Here is a 16,304-nt window from a genome sequence, read left to right on the forward strand (position 1 = left end):
AACGCACATGGGGTGGATGACTTTCCATCACAAAAACCTTGGGAGAATTAACCATCAGCAATGCAGGAACATGAAGCAACCATACTATGGATCAATTGGAATGAAAGTAAATCTAATCTAATCTAAGGGTTACCTTAGAATACAGATTGGAGAGAGACAAAGTTACATTCAGGGTGTTTGTAGATTTAAAAAAAAAAAAAAAAAAAACAAAAATCCTCTTGACCATATTAATTGGAATACACTGTTTCAAACTGCAGTTGCCAGAGCTAAAATACAGACAGCAAAACGTTATCTGTACAGAAACCAGGCTGTAGTTATAAAAGTCAAAGTACATAAAAGGGAAGCAGTAGTGTTTAAGGGGTAAGACAAGGTTGTAGCCTATCAAATGTGTGACTCGAACTATACACTGTAACACAGGAAACTAAGCGGAAATTTGGATATGGACATATTGATGGATTATGTGGAATAATTGGCAAGTTTTATTGCGTGTATATCCAGTAAAGGTGCTACCATAAAGGGACACATAATATCTTGGGTTGACTGATCATGTGAGACCAGCCGACCAGCTTATTCAGGCTCAAGCCATCACGAGCTCACTCATTTTCTGTGAGTCACACAATGTCATTGGTATCTGATGTTTCCCTGGAAGATGATATTTTATTTATGGACTCGGCCAAATACTGATGTAGAGTGATTTTACTGGTATGCAAGCTGACTACACATGTATGTGTGAGGTTTCTAGAGCGAATTTACGCTTCAGCAACTACGGACCCAACAAAAATATGGAAAAACTGCGAGAAATTCATGCCTGAACATAAATGCAGACTATAGCCAAGCCTGCATGTTGCGCCATTGTATTTGACTATGCATGGCACCTGTCCAATGTCTCAGCATGTTGCAAGTCTCAGTTATGGTCAGACCAATGTTCTGTATAGTTGTGAGTGCATTATGTCAGAACTAAGTGAATTTGGATATGCTATATGGTGGGTGCTTCCGTAATGAAGGGAACCAAAGTGCTCAGTGTTTCAAAAGGCACCATATTGAAGATTTATAGTCCATACTAAGTCACAATGCGGAAAAATGAGCACGTTGAGTGATAATGACAGATGGCCATTGAAGAGGATTGTGATGAAAAACAAGAAGATGACAGCTGCAAATCTCACTGCCGAAATGAATGTCGCACTTGTGAACATTGTCAGCACCAATGCAACGCATAGGGAGCTCTGGGTAAGAGAACTGTAGGATGATCTGGAATCCCAAAACAACTCATCAGTGTTGCAAATGCACATAAAAGAAAAATCTGGTGCTGAAGACTTGAAACCTGGGCTCTGGAGCAATGGAAGAATGTCATCTGGTCAGATGAGTCTTGTTTCATGCTGTCTCCAACTTCCAGCTGAGTTTAGATCCCAAGAGTGAAACATGGTGGGATTTTGGTGAACATTTAGGCAGTCATATCATGATATTCCATGAGCCCAATGGTTACAATGCATGGTTGCTGATGTACCTTCACTCATGACGCGCGCAATTTCAGAGATCGCATTTCCATACAGTTCACAGGCCCACTTATAGAGACCACTTGGGTCAGCCGCCTGGCATAGGAACACTATTATTTAAGCAATCACAAATGAGTGCCACCCTGTTCTATATTCTGTATTATTGTTGTCCAGTCTGTGTGTTCAGTGCTACGCACAACCTGTATCTTTAAGTGTTGCTCTATAAAGTAATTCGTTCCATAAATCGTGTTTGTTCTTGCTATAGCAGTTGCATAACTGCTAAAGATTATGTAACCATCTTGGCTGATCAGGTCCATCCTATGGTACAATCCTTGTTCCCCAATGAGGAGGCTGCGTTCCAAGATGACAAGGCTCCTGTTCCAACAGCTCACACAGTCCAGGACTGGTTTTGTAAGCATGAGGATGAATTGTTGCGCCTACCCTGCCCACAAGGTGTATACGGGGACAAGGAAAAAAAATTCCCGGATTATTCCTGGATTTCTCCCGGATATCCCGTTTAAAAAATATGCTTTTTGCCGGGCGAACATACACTTTCTCTGTCCTAAGTGACAGTAGGTTTTCCGTAGATTTTCCCTCGGAACTCTAAAACTTATCAATCCATTGAATGGTTAACGTTTTATATAATCGCGTAGAACTTCCCGGAATAAAAAAAAAAATAATAAAATAAAATAAAAGACGGAGCAGAGAAGTTTTGGAGAGACTTTTAATAAAAAAAAAGGAGAGAAGTTTTGGAAAGACCTTTGATTTGCAGCAACATATACGCTGCATAATTTCGTATTACGAAAGTATAAATTCGAATTGCACCAAACACAGCGTGTTAGTTTTCGGAGCGTTGCAACCGAGGTTGCGATGTCCTTTTGTAAGCGAGTCATATCTCAAGCCACGAGATCTCGCCAGCCGATGACAGCAGCTATTCAGAGCATAGGACATGTGTTATAGTCAGCCAATAGCAAGATTACTGGTTACATAGCGCGAACACACAAGAGGAAAAGTTAACGGTTTACATTAATGTACACAGTACCGTATATCAACAAGAAAAGCTAAGCTTTCACATATAATATTGATCTCTAAGATTAACACGCTACAATAGAAGCTACGCTTTCACATGTAATATTGATATTTTTTTGCGTGTGTTATACTTTAACATACATCACACAAATGTGCCAGTAAATTTAAAATTATGACATAAATGCCTCGGCTCGAAATTCTTGTAAGTGGCTGGTCCTCAAACTGTTCAGTTTCGAACGCTCTGTGATTTAGATATCCATCCCACTTTCTCACACGTAACATAATTCATCTTGCGTAAAAAGAAATTTGCTTTGAAAGTAACGCTTTTCTAACGACCATTCGCAATATTGTTAGAAATAGGTTCGATTTACCAGTTGCCAGAGAGTGCCAGAAAACGCATTATTGTGGTGTGCAACTGCAGTGGTGTAGGAAGCCCGCATGTTCATGTGTATAAAGCACTAACAGAGCTTACATTACACCAAAGAGCATCGAAATTTCCTAAACCATACTAAAATGCATAATTCGGCTTGAAGTGCAAATTGGCTTTTTTCCAGATTCACAATGAAGTAGGTTCCATCTGATATTAAGCTTTTCAGTGTGGTTTTTGGGATGTAAATTTTCTTGGAGTACCAGTACTCTACGATCTCATGTTTGGTTCTTTATCGTGGCATAATGCCATACATGGCAGAAGATGATAACGTGCACTTGAAATTCACCGAACAGTTGGAAGTAGCCAATACTGTAGAATGAAACACTTCGTTTCAAATAAAATGATTGCCTCAGCGGAATTTCTTTAGCAAACTTGCAAAAATAATTTCATTCTTCTACAAGGCGATTAATATGCTTCACTGCTACTAACTCGGAAAGAAAATAAAACCAGAAAACTGAAATTAATAATATATTTTTGCCCTCCGTAATTATGTGAATGTATTTTAATTCACTTGATAGCTCCCGGCCATAGAAATCCGTTTTGTTTTCATTTGACGTGGGAGCTGTACACGAAGAGAAGCAGCAAAATCACGTAAACACGGGTCACGTGGAGACTAACCCCCTCTCCACTACAACTCAGACAACTCTGTGCAAGCGCGAATCTGGCATCTACGGCAGCTAACAGCCAAACTACAAGTAGCGCCGTAGCGGGAAGCGGGAGAAGGTACTGCTTATACGCGAGTCAAACGCGCATGCGCAACAGACCGCTAGCAACTGGTCAAACAAACCTAATTTGAACAGTTGTGGAAAAAAAAAAGGTTCAAATGGCTCTGAGCACTATGGAACTTAACAGCTGTGGTCATCAGTCCCCTAGAACTTAGAACTACTTAAACCTAACTAACCTAAGGACATCACACACATCCACGCCCGAGGCAGGATTCGAACTTGCGACCGTAGCAGTTGTGCGGTTCCGGACTGCGCGCCTAGAACCGCGAGACCACCGCGGCCGGCAACAGTTGTGACATCATGCTCATAGCAAGCAGTTTATTGTTACGAAGAATTATAGTCTGCGCCCTACGGCCTTTGACATACTTTTTCTATCTGCAGACGCTTGTGCGTGCACGGTGTTTTGTTGTAAATTGCACATTTCCTTTGCCACTAAAGTTTTATTTTTTCCCTCTCATTTATATTTTATTGCTGCAGTATCATTCTCCAGTAGCACGATACAATAACATTCTTTGCTAGAGAATCAATTCTGCAGTCAAAATTACAAAAATTTAACTGAAAGCTAAAACAATGAAAAATTCCCGGAATTTCGAAAAATTCCCGGGTTTTTCCCGGTTTTCTCCTGGATGAAAAAATTCCCGGGTTTTTCCCGGATTTCCCGGTTGTCCCGGGTCGTATACACCCTGTGCCCACCACAGTCACCAGATCTCAGTATTACTGAGCCTTTGTTGTCTACTTTGAAGTGAAGGGTGCATGATCACTATCCACCTCTATTATGGTTTCCTGAACTTGAGACTAGCAGGAAGAATGGTATAAGACTCCATTGAAAACCATATAGGATCTTTATTTGTTCATTCCGAGACAACTGGAAGCCGTTTTGAATTTCAATAGGTTTCCTACAGTGTATTAGATGTGGTAATGTGTTGTGTTTTTGATATTCCTATATTTTTGTCCAACCCTGTATATTTATTCTGCCAAGGGAACTAACTATTGGAGTACATGAAATGTATTTGCAGTTGCGAATATACACTACCATCAGCTGTGCAATGGAATGAAGACAATGAAAATTTGTGCAGGAGTGGGACTCGAACCCAGATTTCTTGCTTATTGCATGTGGTCGACTTACCATTCGGCTATCCGAGCACAACTCACAGCCAGATCCAAACTTCCATCTGCCATCAACCAGTGCCTACAACCTTTACTCAGACATTCTTTATGTATATTCCAGTATAGGGGAGACATTTTACTTGAAAGTCACTTTCCCTTTATCCACTGACACTGGACACATGACTCTCAAGAAAAGTGTCTCCCCTGCACAGGAATATACATAATGAATGTATGAGGACAGGTTGTAGACACATGATTGACGACATATAGAAGTTTGGATCTGGCCATGAGTTGTGCTCGGATAGCCAAATGGTAAGGTGACTGCTTACGATAAATGGTAAATCTGGGTTTCAGTCCCGCTCCGGCACAAATGTTCATTGTCATCATTGCTTTATACAGCTGATGGTAGTCCATATTCGCAACTGCAAATACATTTCACATATTTCGTAACGGCTGTAGTTGCCACAGTGCCTTTTCCTTCGGTCGTGCATGCATATCTGATGGTACATTACATCACAATTTGGAATAACACAGGCACTGTAATATCATATTGTAACTATTGCAGTGGTTTCCACAACTGTTTAGCAATATCACCACACCTGTGTTACTATCAGGCAGCTTGGCTGTATACAGTTTAAGTTGCATTCACAAAAAATTAGTTGTCCACATTCTTCTTATTTACTTGTGGCTCAAAACAGTTATTTTATTTTGTTGAAAGCTTACTGACATGTTGCAGTGAACTTATGCAAGTGTAATTAATAAATATTTCCAAAGAAGACTGAGGCACAAAATTGGTGACCTTTATTTGTATCAGGCAGAACTATAAGGACGCAAAGCTTTTTGAACTGTGGCAGTAACAACTTAATCTACATCAAGAACTGATAAAGTTTTGCTGATTTCAATGCTCTTTCAGTCAAGAAGTGTACCAAAAATGGTTAGTGCTGCTTTTACAGGTAGATGATATAAAGCATTCGGATCATCAGTGTGCATTTTTGTTTTCAACCAATCCTCAGTTGTACTATTTAGTGCAAAAGTTGACTCTGCTGTTGGACCCATCAGTGCTTCTCTTAATTTTGGCTTACTTTCAGCACATATGAGTGCATATACACTTGACAACAGTTGGACCTCTCTAGCAGAAGTGTTATATATTGCTTGTGCTAATGAAGTCACAAGTTGTTCAGCACGCATTTTCTTCTGATTTCAGAAGCTCTACTATAACTCTGCATTGGATCTTAATGTGTTAAATGTGTCTTGCCCAGTGGCAGGCTGTCAGCCCTGTTCTACTCTGTCCTGTGTCATTCTAAGGCCTATTTTCACAGTTGTTCCCTAGCTATCCAGATTGTATTACATTGTATACATGTCATGAGTGTCCCTATTATGAAGTAGAATGATGTCAATGTTTTTTGCAAAGGGCATACTGCAGAGATGTGTCAAAATGCAGCAGGTATCAGTTGATATCCATTGCCAGTTCAGATTAATAATATCTCAGGGAGCCGTAGTGCATGGCATGGAGTGTGGCATAAAAGGTTAGCATGTCTGGCTGGCATGCTGCAGGTCAACAGTCCAGACCCTAAACACCAATAATTATTTGGAAGGTTCTTGAAATACCTTATGTTTCTAATGTTTGTATATTCTGAAATATTCAATGTTCATATAAATACCAGCATTCTGTAATATTTAATGTTTGAATAAATAGCAGCACTCTCCATTCAGAAACTCAGTTATGTTCTGATGTACATCAGTATCAGTAATAAACATGCTTTCAGTGTTAAATGTTGCAGTTCACTGAGGACCCTGCCTTCGGATTTGGACTCAATCATGGTTTCAATACAACATTGTTTGGTGGAGATGCTGCATACTTAAAAACATATACATCACTGTTGTGTCAGTTGGGCAACATAAAAGCCATTGCCTACACAGACGGGAACCACAATACAAACAGTACATTGTTCCCAAGATCCATGTATTCAGGAGGCAGATGGATTCCAAAGCAGCAGTAAGTCAGCTGTACATTGGGCAACCATTCCAAAGACACAGGTCAGGTCCCAACAAATTGGCTGAAAAGGTTCAACTGAGTCACCAAATACGACAAGTGGGATGAGATGATGTGTTTGTGTCTACTTTTACTTGGGTAGCACAGCCCAGCAGTGGTTCATGAACAATGAAGAGAATCTCAATGGCCGACACAAATTCCACGCCAAACTGAAGAAAACATTTGCTAATAATAAGCAGCAAGTCCACTTAGTGACCCAACATCATGGAGAAACAACACAGTTATACATAAAGAACATTTTGGTACTACGCAACATTGTGAATCTGAACATGACAGAAGTCAACAAAATCCCACACTTGATGAAAGGAGTCGCAGAAGAAATGCACCAAGCTTTTTTGGTAAAGAATCAAGTGATGCCCGCAAATTGAAGAAATGAATCAGAAAAAAAGATACAGATGAAAGGGGTATGATGACCAACTGCTGAATGTGGTCCCTACATCATTCGTGGAAGATAGTAAGAGAAGAGATACAGCAGTTTACAGCAGCCAGAAATACCGGATTACGTACAAAAGCGATGGAGCCATGAATGTCAATCCATATGTCAGGAAGTAACAGAGAATGTTGAAGAAGAGGAGTATCATCTTTAACACTGCACTCTACTATCAGTCGAACCTGCCAGGAAGAATGTACTTGACCAACTCTGACTTACGTCACAGCTGTCGAGCGACAATCTAGCGACTGGCCAACATGGCTGCAACCAACTCCTACACCAACTATAGCCATCAAAGAACGGACATTTGAAGGAAAGACAACAACACACCAGTATGTTTCCACTGTGGATACCCCGGACACTTTGTATGAGTTTTTGACAACTAATTATGCTGCCAGTTGTCAACCGACTCAAAAGTTTTATTCACATCAGCCAACTGCAGATGATTACACTGTCTGTGGGATGAAGCCCGCCTCTGTACCCAGGGTATGTTATAGCCATACCCCATCACCATACAGAGCTATCAGCCTCTTGCCAGCCACTGAATTCAGGAAAACTAAGCAAGGTGACTATCTCTGGAGATGAGGCTGCCACAGACACAAATCCTCCAGGGATGATAGTGTTCAGGATGTCATGAATTCTCACTGACATCATCACTGATTGCCATCCAGACCAGGCGCTAGTCGATTCAGGGGCTTCCTTTACTGTAATGTAAGATGCTTATCATCATCAGACTAGGTACCGTGATAGGAAAGCAACTGCGCTGAAACTCGAAAATAGGAGTTAATCCAGCCGATGTATTACATGAATAACTATAAGAGAACACAGCCCTTTGAATTTGTCATTTTAACACAACGTAGTCATAAATGCTCCTATCAGAGTACAAAAAAAGGTTAATATGCTCCTGTTTAAAAGACTCTGACTGACTACGGGGGTACCATCTGCCTTATTCTACCTTCCTCAGCACCTTTAAAATTTTTCCTAAAAATTTTGGCATTCAAATACATTCAACTCTTTTTAACCCTTTCACTGCTCCAGACGTAAATATATGCTAATCGCTTCAGTGCACCAGACGTATATATACTATTTGCTATAAAAAATACTTACACCGGTTCCCTGCTACAGTCGTATAGTTAGGTATAACGCCGACAATCAGGCCAGCGAGTCGGAGGTAATTATTGTGCAAGTATGCAGTTTAATTGTTGGAATACTAGGAAATACCTGAACGATTATTGAATGCTGAATTCTCTTTCTGCTGAGTTCATTCGAATCGCTATATTACCTAGCTGGTGTGTGGCTGTTTCTGCATTACCGAATAAAATGACGCGACGTTACCGTCCGTTTACAGACGATGAGCTGCTGAGTATTCTAAACCAAAGTGACGACGAGGAAATCATCAAGCCCAATCCAGCTGATTATGGGTGGACAGATAATGATGACGATGAGCTGGCAGATAAATCTGTCACCACAAATATAAAAAATATTTATGAACCAACAAACGTTGAACCAGTAAATGCAGATCCAGATTTTGACGTTATCGTCGATTCTTTCTCCGATTCTGAAGAAGAGCCTGAGCGTGTGCCTGAAAAATCTCCTAAGAGACACAAAACAGTTGATTTTATATGGAAAGACTCTGATTGGGACCCTAAAGTGTATAATTTCAATAACAGTGGTTCCGGTTGCAAAATCAAACTTTTTGGATGATTTATGTACTGTATACGACTGCTTCCAAGTTTTTTTTTAGCCAAGAAATTGTGAGCTACATAGCTGAACAATGTAATTTATATTATGAACACCTTTGCAATGATGCCAGTGAAAAATCAAGACTGCGACGTTGGAAAAACACAAACAGTGACGAAGTTTACTGTTTCCTTGCTGTAAATTTTCTGATGGCTCAAGTGAGAAAAAATGAAATAAACAGTTATTGGACCAATGATCAGTTACTGTCTACTCCAATGTTTGTGCAAATCATGCCAAGAGAGAGATATCTTCTGTTACTTAGAATGTTACATTTTGGTGATAACAGTAAGGACCCTGGAGATGACAAAATCTGGAAATTGCGTCGAATTGTGGATCACTTAAGAAGAGTATTTCCAGGTGCTTTCTATCCTTTTGAAAATTTGTGCATTGACAAAAGTTTAGTGTCTTCTTCACGCAGTACATTCCTTCCAAACGCCACAAATTTGGTGTAAAATTTTTTGTGTTATGTGATAGTGAAACTGGGTATATTCTTGACTTTATTATTTATGTGGGTGCAGCAACAGACGTGTATCAGCAGGACAATGAACAACATTTTTTCTTCTATCGACTAGCAATATTCTTAAGTTTGTTGCAGTCACTTATTGTAACTAAAATATCTTTGTAACAGTGACTAGTTTAATTATACCTGAACAAATAACTGGATCTTGCATAATTTCATGCGTAATAGGACAGAGAAATTCATGTGGAATCTCTTTGTCTACTGGTACATCCAACACACCATAGTCAGCTTTTTTCAACCAAAAAAGGTAGGATCTCAGTTTTTGTCTTTCTCCCTCTTCACCTGTGGATGTAAACATTCTTAGGTTAATTTCAGATTCACAAATTATGCAATATGATCAAATGACAATAAAAAAATTAAAAATGCAACAATTATTCTGAATGTGATGTACTGAGAGTTAGCATCAATAATGCGTGCAACAGGTGTGCCTAAAAATTATGGTTAGCAGATCTCACAAATTAATACAAAGTGGAAAATTATAATAAGTATATAACCTTGCTACATCAAACAAAGGCTTGGAAGTTATGTCCTATTTAATACATCCTGTGTCACTATCTATGGAAAACAATCATACAATTACAATGCTGTTATTACTGGTGATACAAATGCTCAAGAGTGAGAACTATTAACTCACATTTGTACATACAACTTCTCCATAAGTTTCGAAGAAAGAAAGAAAATAAATAAATAAATAAATAAACTGTCCCTACACTCATGAATGAAATGTAAATGACTTACTGTCTACACACAGCACACCATCAAGAATTACAACTCATTCAGCACATTAATGTTATCCCTAATGAAAGTACAGAAGATAATCATCTGCTGTTAGTTGAAGAGCAGCATTTAATCATAAAGCCAACTAGAAACAAGTTTCACAGATCAAGATTGGACTGTCAGCTTGAATCAATAGAATGAAGAATTTTAATTAAAGATGAAGCTTTAACTGCTCATAATGAAATAAGGTAGTAACAGAACACAAAGATTGACCAGAGAAACCCTTGCTTGCAGAAGTAGAGGGAAGTTGTTGTGGAAATAACTCTGCTGGAATGGCAATTTAGTTGAAGAAATCCTTGATGAAAAACAGACTCCCACCTTTAGCAAATTTGCTAATTTAAGTGTGCAGAGAGCACAGGAAAAGCTCCACAACACTATTTTATACACAAAATGGCAAAAACATCAATTTCAACTATCTGAAAACCATCATGCTGAAGGACAATAACAAAATCATTCCTGCAACAAATTGATGAGCATAAAACTAATTATGTTGAATACATGCTTTTTGCTAATTCTTACTAATGAGATAGAAACATGTTTTCTAGTAACTGACAGCAAACAAAGTACAAATAAAAATGCAAATCAGAATGGGTAAAATTAGAGATAATCAAAAGTAAGACAAATGTTAAAGACTACGGAATTAAAGTATTTACTCAGCCACATACTCTCTTCATTCATGTACATAGTTATACTGAAAAATAAGCACACAAGAAAGATGCATCTCTACTGATAAGTGAAAGACAATGACCAAGGAAAACTCCAAGGAAACTTGCATGTGATACTAGTGAAACTGGAGTTGGAATAACCAAGTCTCATATTCAGGTACACTTAAGCATGCATGTATAATCATACAAAAAAGAAACAATACTGAGTAGAGCTAAGAACAATGAATGACCCAGAGCAGGATGAAGTACTTAAAAATAGCTACTACTAACTTAATAAGTAAAATTATGTTCTGTTATCAAAAAAGACTAAGAGAGTATTAAATGCAGCAACTTTTCTTATTACAACTAAGTTCAACAAATAACATGCAATGTACACTCATACTCATAAATTAAGGATAATGCTGATACATGGTGAAACAATGCTCTGGTGAGCAGTTTGCAGGTTTAAATCATCTTGGGGTATGTCCATGCGGTGATTTGACCTGCGGTCATCGCACAGTGGCGCTGGCAGCAGTCCACATCCACAGAGGTGTGTTGGTGCATGTCAGAGTATGGCAGAGCGAGTAAGTGTGCAGACATTTTCAGACGTGCTAATGGTGACTGTGTGTTGAAAATGGCTCAAAGAAAACATATTGATGATATTATGAGTAGTAGAATACTAGGACGACTGGAGGCTGGTCAAACACAGCAGGTCATAGCACAGGCCCTACGTGTGCCACAAAGTGTGATCTCAAGATTATGGCAATGATTCCAGCAGACAGGAAACGTGTCCAGGCACTACAGTACGGGACGTTCGCAGTGTACAACACCACAAGAAGACTGATATCTCACCATAAGTGCCCACATATAGCTACGGAGTACTGCAGGTAGCCTCACTCGGGACTTTACCGCAGCCATTGGAACAGCTGTCTCCAGACACACAGTCAACAGATGACTGAACAGACATGGTTTATTCGCCCGGAGACCTGTAAGGTGCATTCCACTGACCCCTGGACACAGGAGAGCCTGTAAAGCCTGGTGTCAAGAACACAGTACTTGGTCATTGGAACAATGGTCCCAGGTTATGTTCATGGAAAAGTCCAGGAATAGTCTGAACAGTGATTCTCGCCGGGTTTTCATCTGGTGTGAACCATGAACCAGATACCAACCCCTTAATGTCCTTGAAAGGGACCGGTATGGGGGTCGTGGTTTGATGGTGTGGGGTGGGATTATGATTGGTGCATGTACACCCCTGCATATCTTTGACAGAGGAACTGTAGCAGATCAGGTGTATCGGGATGTCATTTTGCACCAGTATGTCTGCCTTTTCAGGGGTGGACTGGGTCTCACTTTCCTCCTGATGGATGATAACACACGACCCCACCAAGCTGCCAACGAGTACCTTGAAACAGAAGATATCAGGTGAATGGAGTGGCCTGACTGTTCTCCAGACCTAAACCCCATCGAGCACGTCTGGGATGCTCTCGGTCGATGTACTGCTGCACATCTTCAAACCTCTACGACACTTGAGAGCTCCAACAGGCACTGGTGCAAGAATGGGAGGCTATACCCCAGCAGCTGCTCAGCCACCTGATCCAGAGTATCCCAACCCGTTGTGCGGCCTGTGTACGTGTGCATGGTGATCATATCCCATATTGATGTCAGGGTACACATGCAAGAAACAGTGGCGTTTAGTAGCACGTGTGTTTCGGGACGGTTTTGTAAACTTATCACCAATACCGTGGACTTACAGATCTGTGTCGTGTGTGTTCCCTATGTGCCTAAGCTATTAGCGCCAGTTTTATGTAGTGCCACGTTGTGTGGCACTGCATTCTGCAATTATCCTTCATTTATGAGCATGAGTGTATATATCAGTAATGAGTCATTACCATCTATAAAAATTTTAAAAAAGTCTTAATACAATTTTCAAAACAAGTTTTATTTTTATTTATTTATTTCTTACTATCAATTTACAGTGCTACAGTTATTCACTTTACTATGAACATGTGAATCTAAAAGTTACATTCCTCTAAAAATGTAATATGGTGGGATTAACTTTCCTAAAAGAAACTAGACTACTTCACTTATTCCACTCATATGTATACATTATTACAATGGAAATCTAAACACTAACTTATCTCAAGAAGGTCCAAAATTTCTTCAGATGGTAGTGTCACAAGCTGTTGACCTGTCAGACAATTTGCAGCCACTTGTTCTATGACATCCACAAACCTCAATTCACGTAGCCATTCCTGTACATCTTCAACACCCCAGTTCAGCAGCTGAACAAAGAGATAATTAATGATCAAAAATAACATTAAATGAAAGGCTCAAATGTATCAAATGCTATTGTATTGCTGTCACTGTTTTTGTGTACAGTATGAGGGAGTTTAAAAATAGGACGAAATGTGTGTGATCAAAACCTGTCCTGAAATGAATGTGTTGAAAGGCAGATGTCTACACAATTTAAATTCAAGAAATTGTCATATATCCAAGGATCAATAAAGACACGCATTCAGTCCTATATAGGAGCGCAAGGTGAAAATTTCTCAGCCTGGTAATGTAAGACTATGTTTTTAATTCACTTACATTTTATGTACTCTCCTTTTAACTCTATGCATTTCATCCAGCTTCTTCTAACATGTACACTCAATCCCTAAAGTGCAATACTGGAAAGTCTGAAGATACATAACATTTTTATTGGACCCAAACATATTTCACGGGGTGGGTCGGTGGTCGATTTTCCACAAGTCATTCTTAACCATGTGGTGCAGCTGCCCACTGAAGTGTCACTTCTTTGGCGTTTTTAATCAGTCCTGAGGCTGCAAATGCATGCAGTCCATTCCAGTGGACACTCCCTACTGGTGCTGTGCCCTGTGTATATTTGCAACATCAGGACTGATTGAGAAGTCAAAGAAGTGATCATTAACAGCCATACACTACATCGGACATATGCACGACAGGGTTAACGTTTATATGCTCAGAGCCCAGGCCTCTTCTCACATATATTTTTTCATCCACTTGGTCAAGAAGGCTTGTGCAGTGTCTACCTGTTAGTGTTGTGCCATTTTCAATGTAACTATTGTAACTCACAAAATAAAAAAACACACCAGACAGCAGCTGCAGAACAAGTATATTTAACAATCTCACATGACAATAGTTCACAAATGATATAATGTATGGTATGGCCACATGGCAACACAGGGACAGTACAGTTCTAGCTACCATAGTAAATAGTACAATGAGCAAGAGCAGAATAAGGCCAATTGACGGGTGGCAATTGCATACATAGACAGCATGTTGCAAGTGCACAGCTGCTGTGCACGGTCGCTTGGTCAGGGTGGCCATGTTTCACACTGTTGGACACAGAGTAATTATCGTGTCATACGTGCTAGTCATGTGATGATGGCTGATGTTGGATATGCCGGCTGTTGCCCTATGTGTAGGTGGTAGCCCAGTGGGTTACCACATCTCTTCCACGAGGAAATAGCAAGCTGCACCTCGGCAAGTTGCTCCTGCCCAGCTGGGCACTCAGGCAGTGCTCCACAACAGGCTGATGTCACTGGAAGCATCAGATGGTCCCTTTAGTTTTATTGGCCCCCAGTCGATACAGGCGTGAGTATATGGACAGATGATCCCTGGCCTGTGGTGCATTCAGAGTCTTGGTGACTCTGATGCTGGTTGTGGAGGCTAGAGTATGTCCACATCGGGTACTGGAATGGGAAGGAGCTGGAGTGGTTGGGGTGGTGATAGTAATACAGCCTGATTTTCTTCCAACATCCAGTTTGCCTCAGGTGGCCTATAAACAGAGGGAGATGAGGGTGTGGCCAGGACTGGTGGAAAGAGCTGAGAACCAATGACAGGAACAGCTCGAGAGCATGAGGGGAGATAGCAGAGGGTCCAGCAGAAATGAAATGAAAGGGGGTGTCGCTGCCACGTGTGTCCGCCAGAGGGCCTGGGGGGTGGCAGTGGCCAGTCCCCTGCTCCAGGCAGAGCTGACTTAGATGGCATGTCAATGTCTGGTCCCCCACAGGCAGACTGAACATGTAGCAGCCCCACTGCTGCTGAATGGCAGCTGGAATCCAATTGTCCTGGCATCCAAAGCCTCGTGCCCACGTGCGGGTGCCCAGCCTGAAGCATGGAGACAGCATCACACATGGCCTCACAGGCATTGGCAACATAAGATGGAGGTGCATGTAGGGCTGATGGCCAGAGAGGAATTGTGCTGGACTCTTCTCCCCAATCAGTGTCAACCTGTAGGAACTGGAAAAAGCATTAATGCATCATCTGCAGGCAGGTTGGTCACTTATTACTTCATCTGTGTTATGTTCACATGAGTCTTTCGGCCTCACCACGTGATTCAGGGTGGAAAAGCAGACACAGCAGGTGCTGAATGCCATTTCTGAGGCAGAACTCAGTGAAAACCTGGGAGAGAAACTGTGGTCCACTGACAAACACCAGTGTGAGAAGAAGTCGTTCAACAGCAAAATTTCTGCTGAGAGCTGCAACCGTAGCCTCCATACTCATGGACCACGTAAGAAAAGTTGGAAAACGCATCAAGGGCAATCAGCAGGTAGTATCCAGGAAAAGGCCCACAAAGTTGACATGAACCCCCTCCTATGGGTGTGAGGCATTGGCCAGGGTGAGAATGTTTGGTGGGGAGCCACTGGTGACAGCTGTGGACACGATGTTCGAGCTACCAAGCTATGTCCAACCACTACACACAGTACTGGGCAAGCAGTATAGTCCATGAGACGCACCAGTAACCTTGGTGCAATAGCCATAAGAATGTCATGTGCAGAGGTTCTGGAAGGATTACCTGGGTAGACCGTAGATCATTGGTTGACCATTTATCTGCGGATAGTAGAATAACTCCATACACCAGGATTAGCCAGTGGTGGAGATGGAACTAATGCCACAATGGGCTGGAGTACAAACTGGAAATGTGGTCTGGTCATTGCTTTTTTATGCACCCCCATATCTGTTGTAAGATGGTGTACTTGGCCATGGCCACAGCCACATGGATCCCCATAATGTGAAAAATGGCCTCTGCCTGTCAAGTGCCTTCATACAGCTGGAAGCACAAACTCTCATCTTGGTTGGACTCTGGATTGGGGCCCATTGGAGACAGGACATGGTGTCCATTTTGGTGTACTGAGTGGTACTGTGCAAGTAAATTTTGTAATTGCACATGCTGAGAGAGAGTGCCCAGTACTTGAGTCAGTAGGCATTTTTCCCAAGGACAGGTGCTCTTTTAAATTTGTGGGGCGAGGAAGTGTAATGGTGGCTGATTACCTTTGTGAGAGATGTGTACTAGGTAATTTATCAATGAGTGAAGAAAAAACAGGAGATTTTT

The 16,304-nt window shown here is 41.0% G+C and overlaps 1 protein-coding gene across 1 annotated transcript in view; it reads right to left on the minus strand.

The window, feature by feature from the left end:
• LOC126183614 (WD repeat, SAM and U-box domain-containing protein 1-like) overlaps window positions 1-16,304 on the minus strand; it is a 218,763-nt gene that overhangs the window by 4,602 nt on the left and 197,857 nt on the right. Inside the window, exons 16-17 of the mRNA XM_049925730.1 lie at window positions 13,083-13,230; window positions 9,654-9,809 (exon numbers count right to left, since the gene is read on the minus strand). Coding sequence (XP_049781687.1) covers window positions 9,654-9,809; window positions 13,083-13,230 — 304 coding nt within the window. The remainder of the gene's footprint in view (window positions 1-9,653; window positions 9,810-13,082; window positions 13,231-16,304) is intronic.

The sequence above is a fragment of the Schistocerca cancellata genome, chromosome 4 (assembly GCF_023864275.1).
Source record: "Schistocerca cancellata isolate TAMUIC-IGC-003103 chromosome 4, iqSchCanc2.1, whole genome shotgun sequence".
In the NCBI taxonomy this organism is placed as follows: domain Eukaryota; kingdom Metazoa; phylum Arthropoda; class Insecta; order Orthoptera; family Acrididae; genus Schistocerca; species Schistocerca cancellata.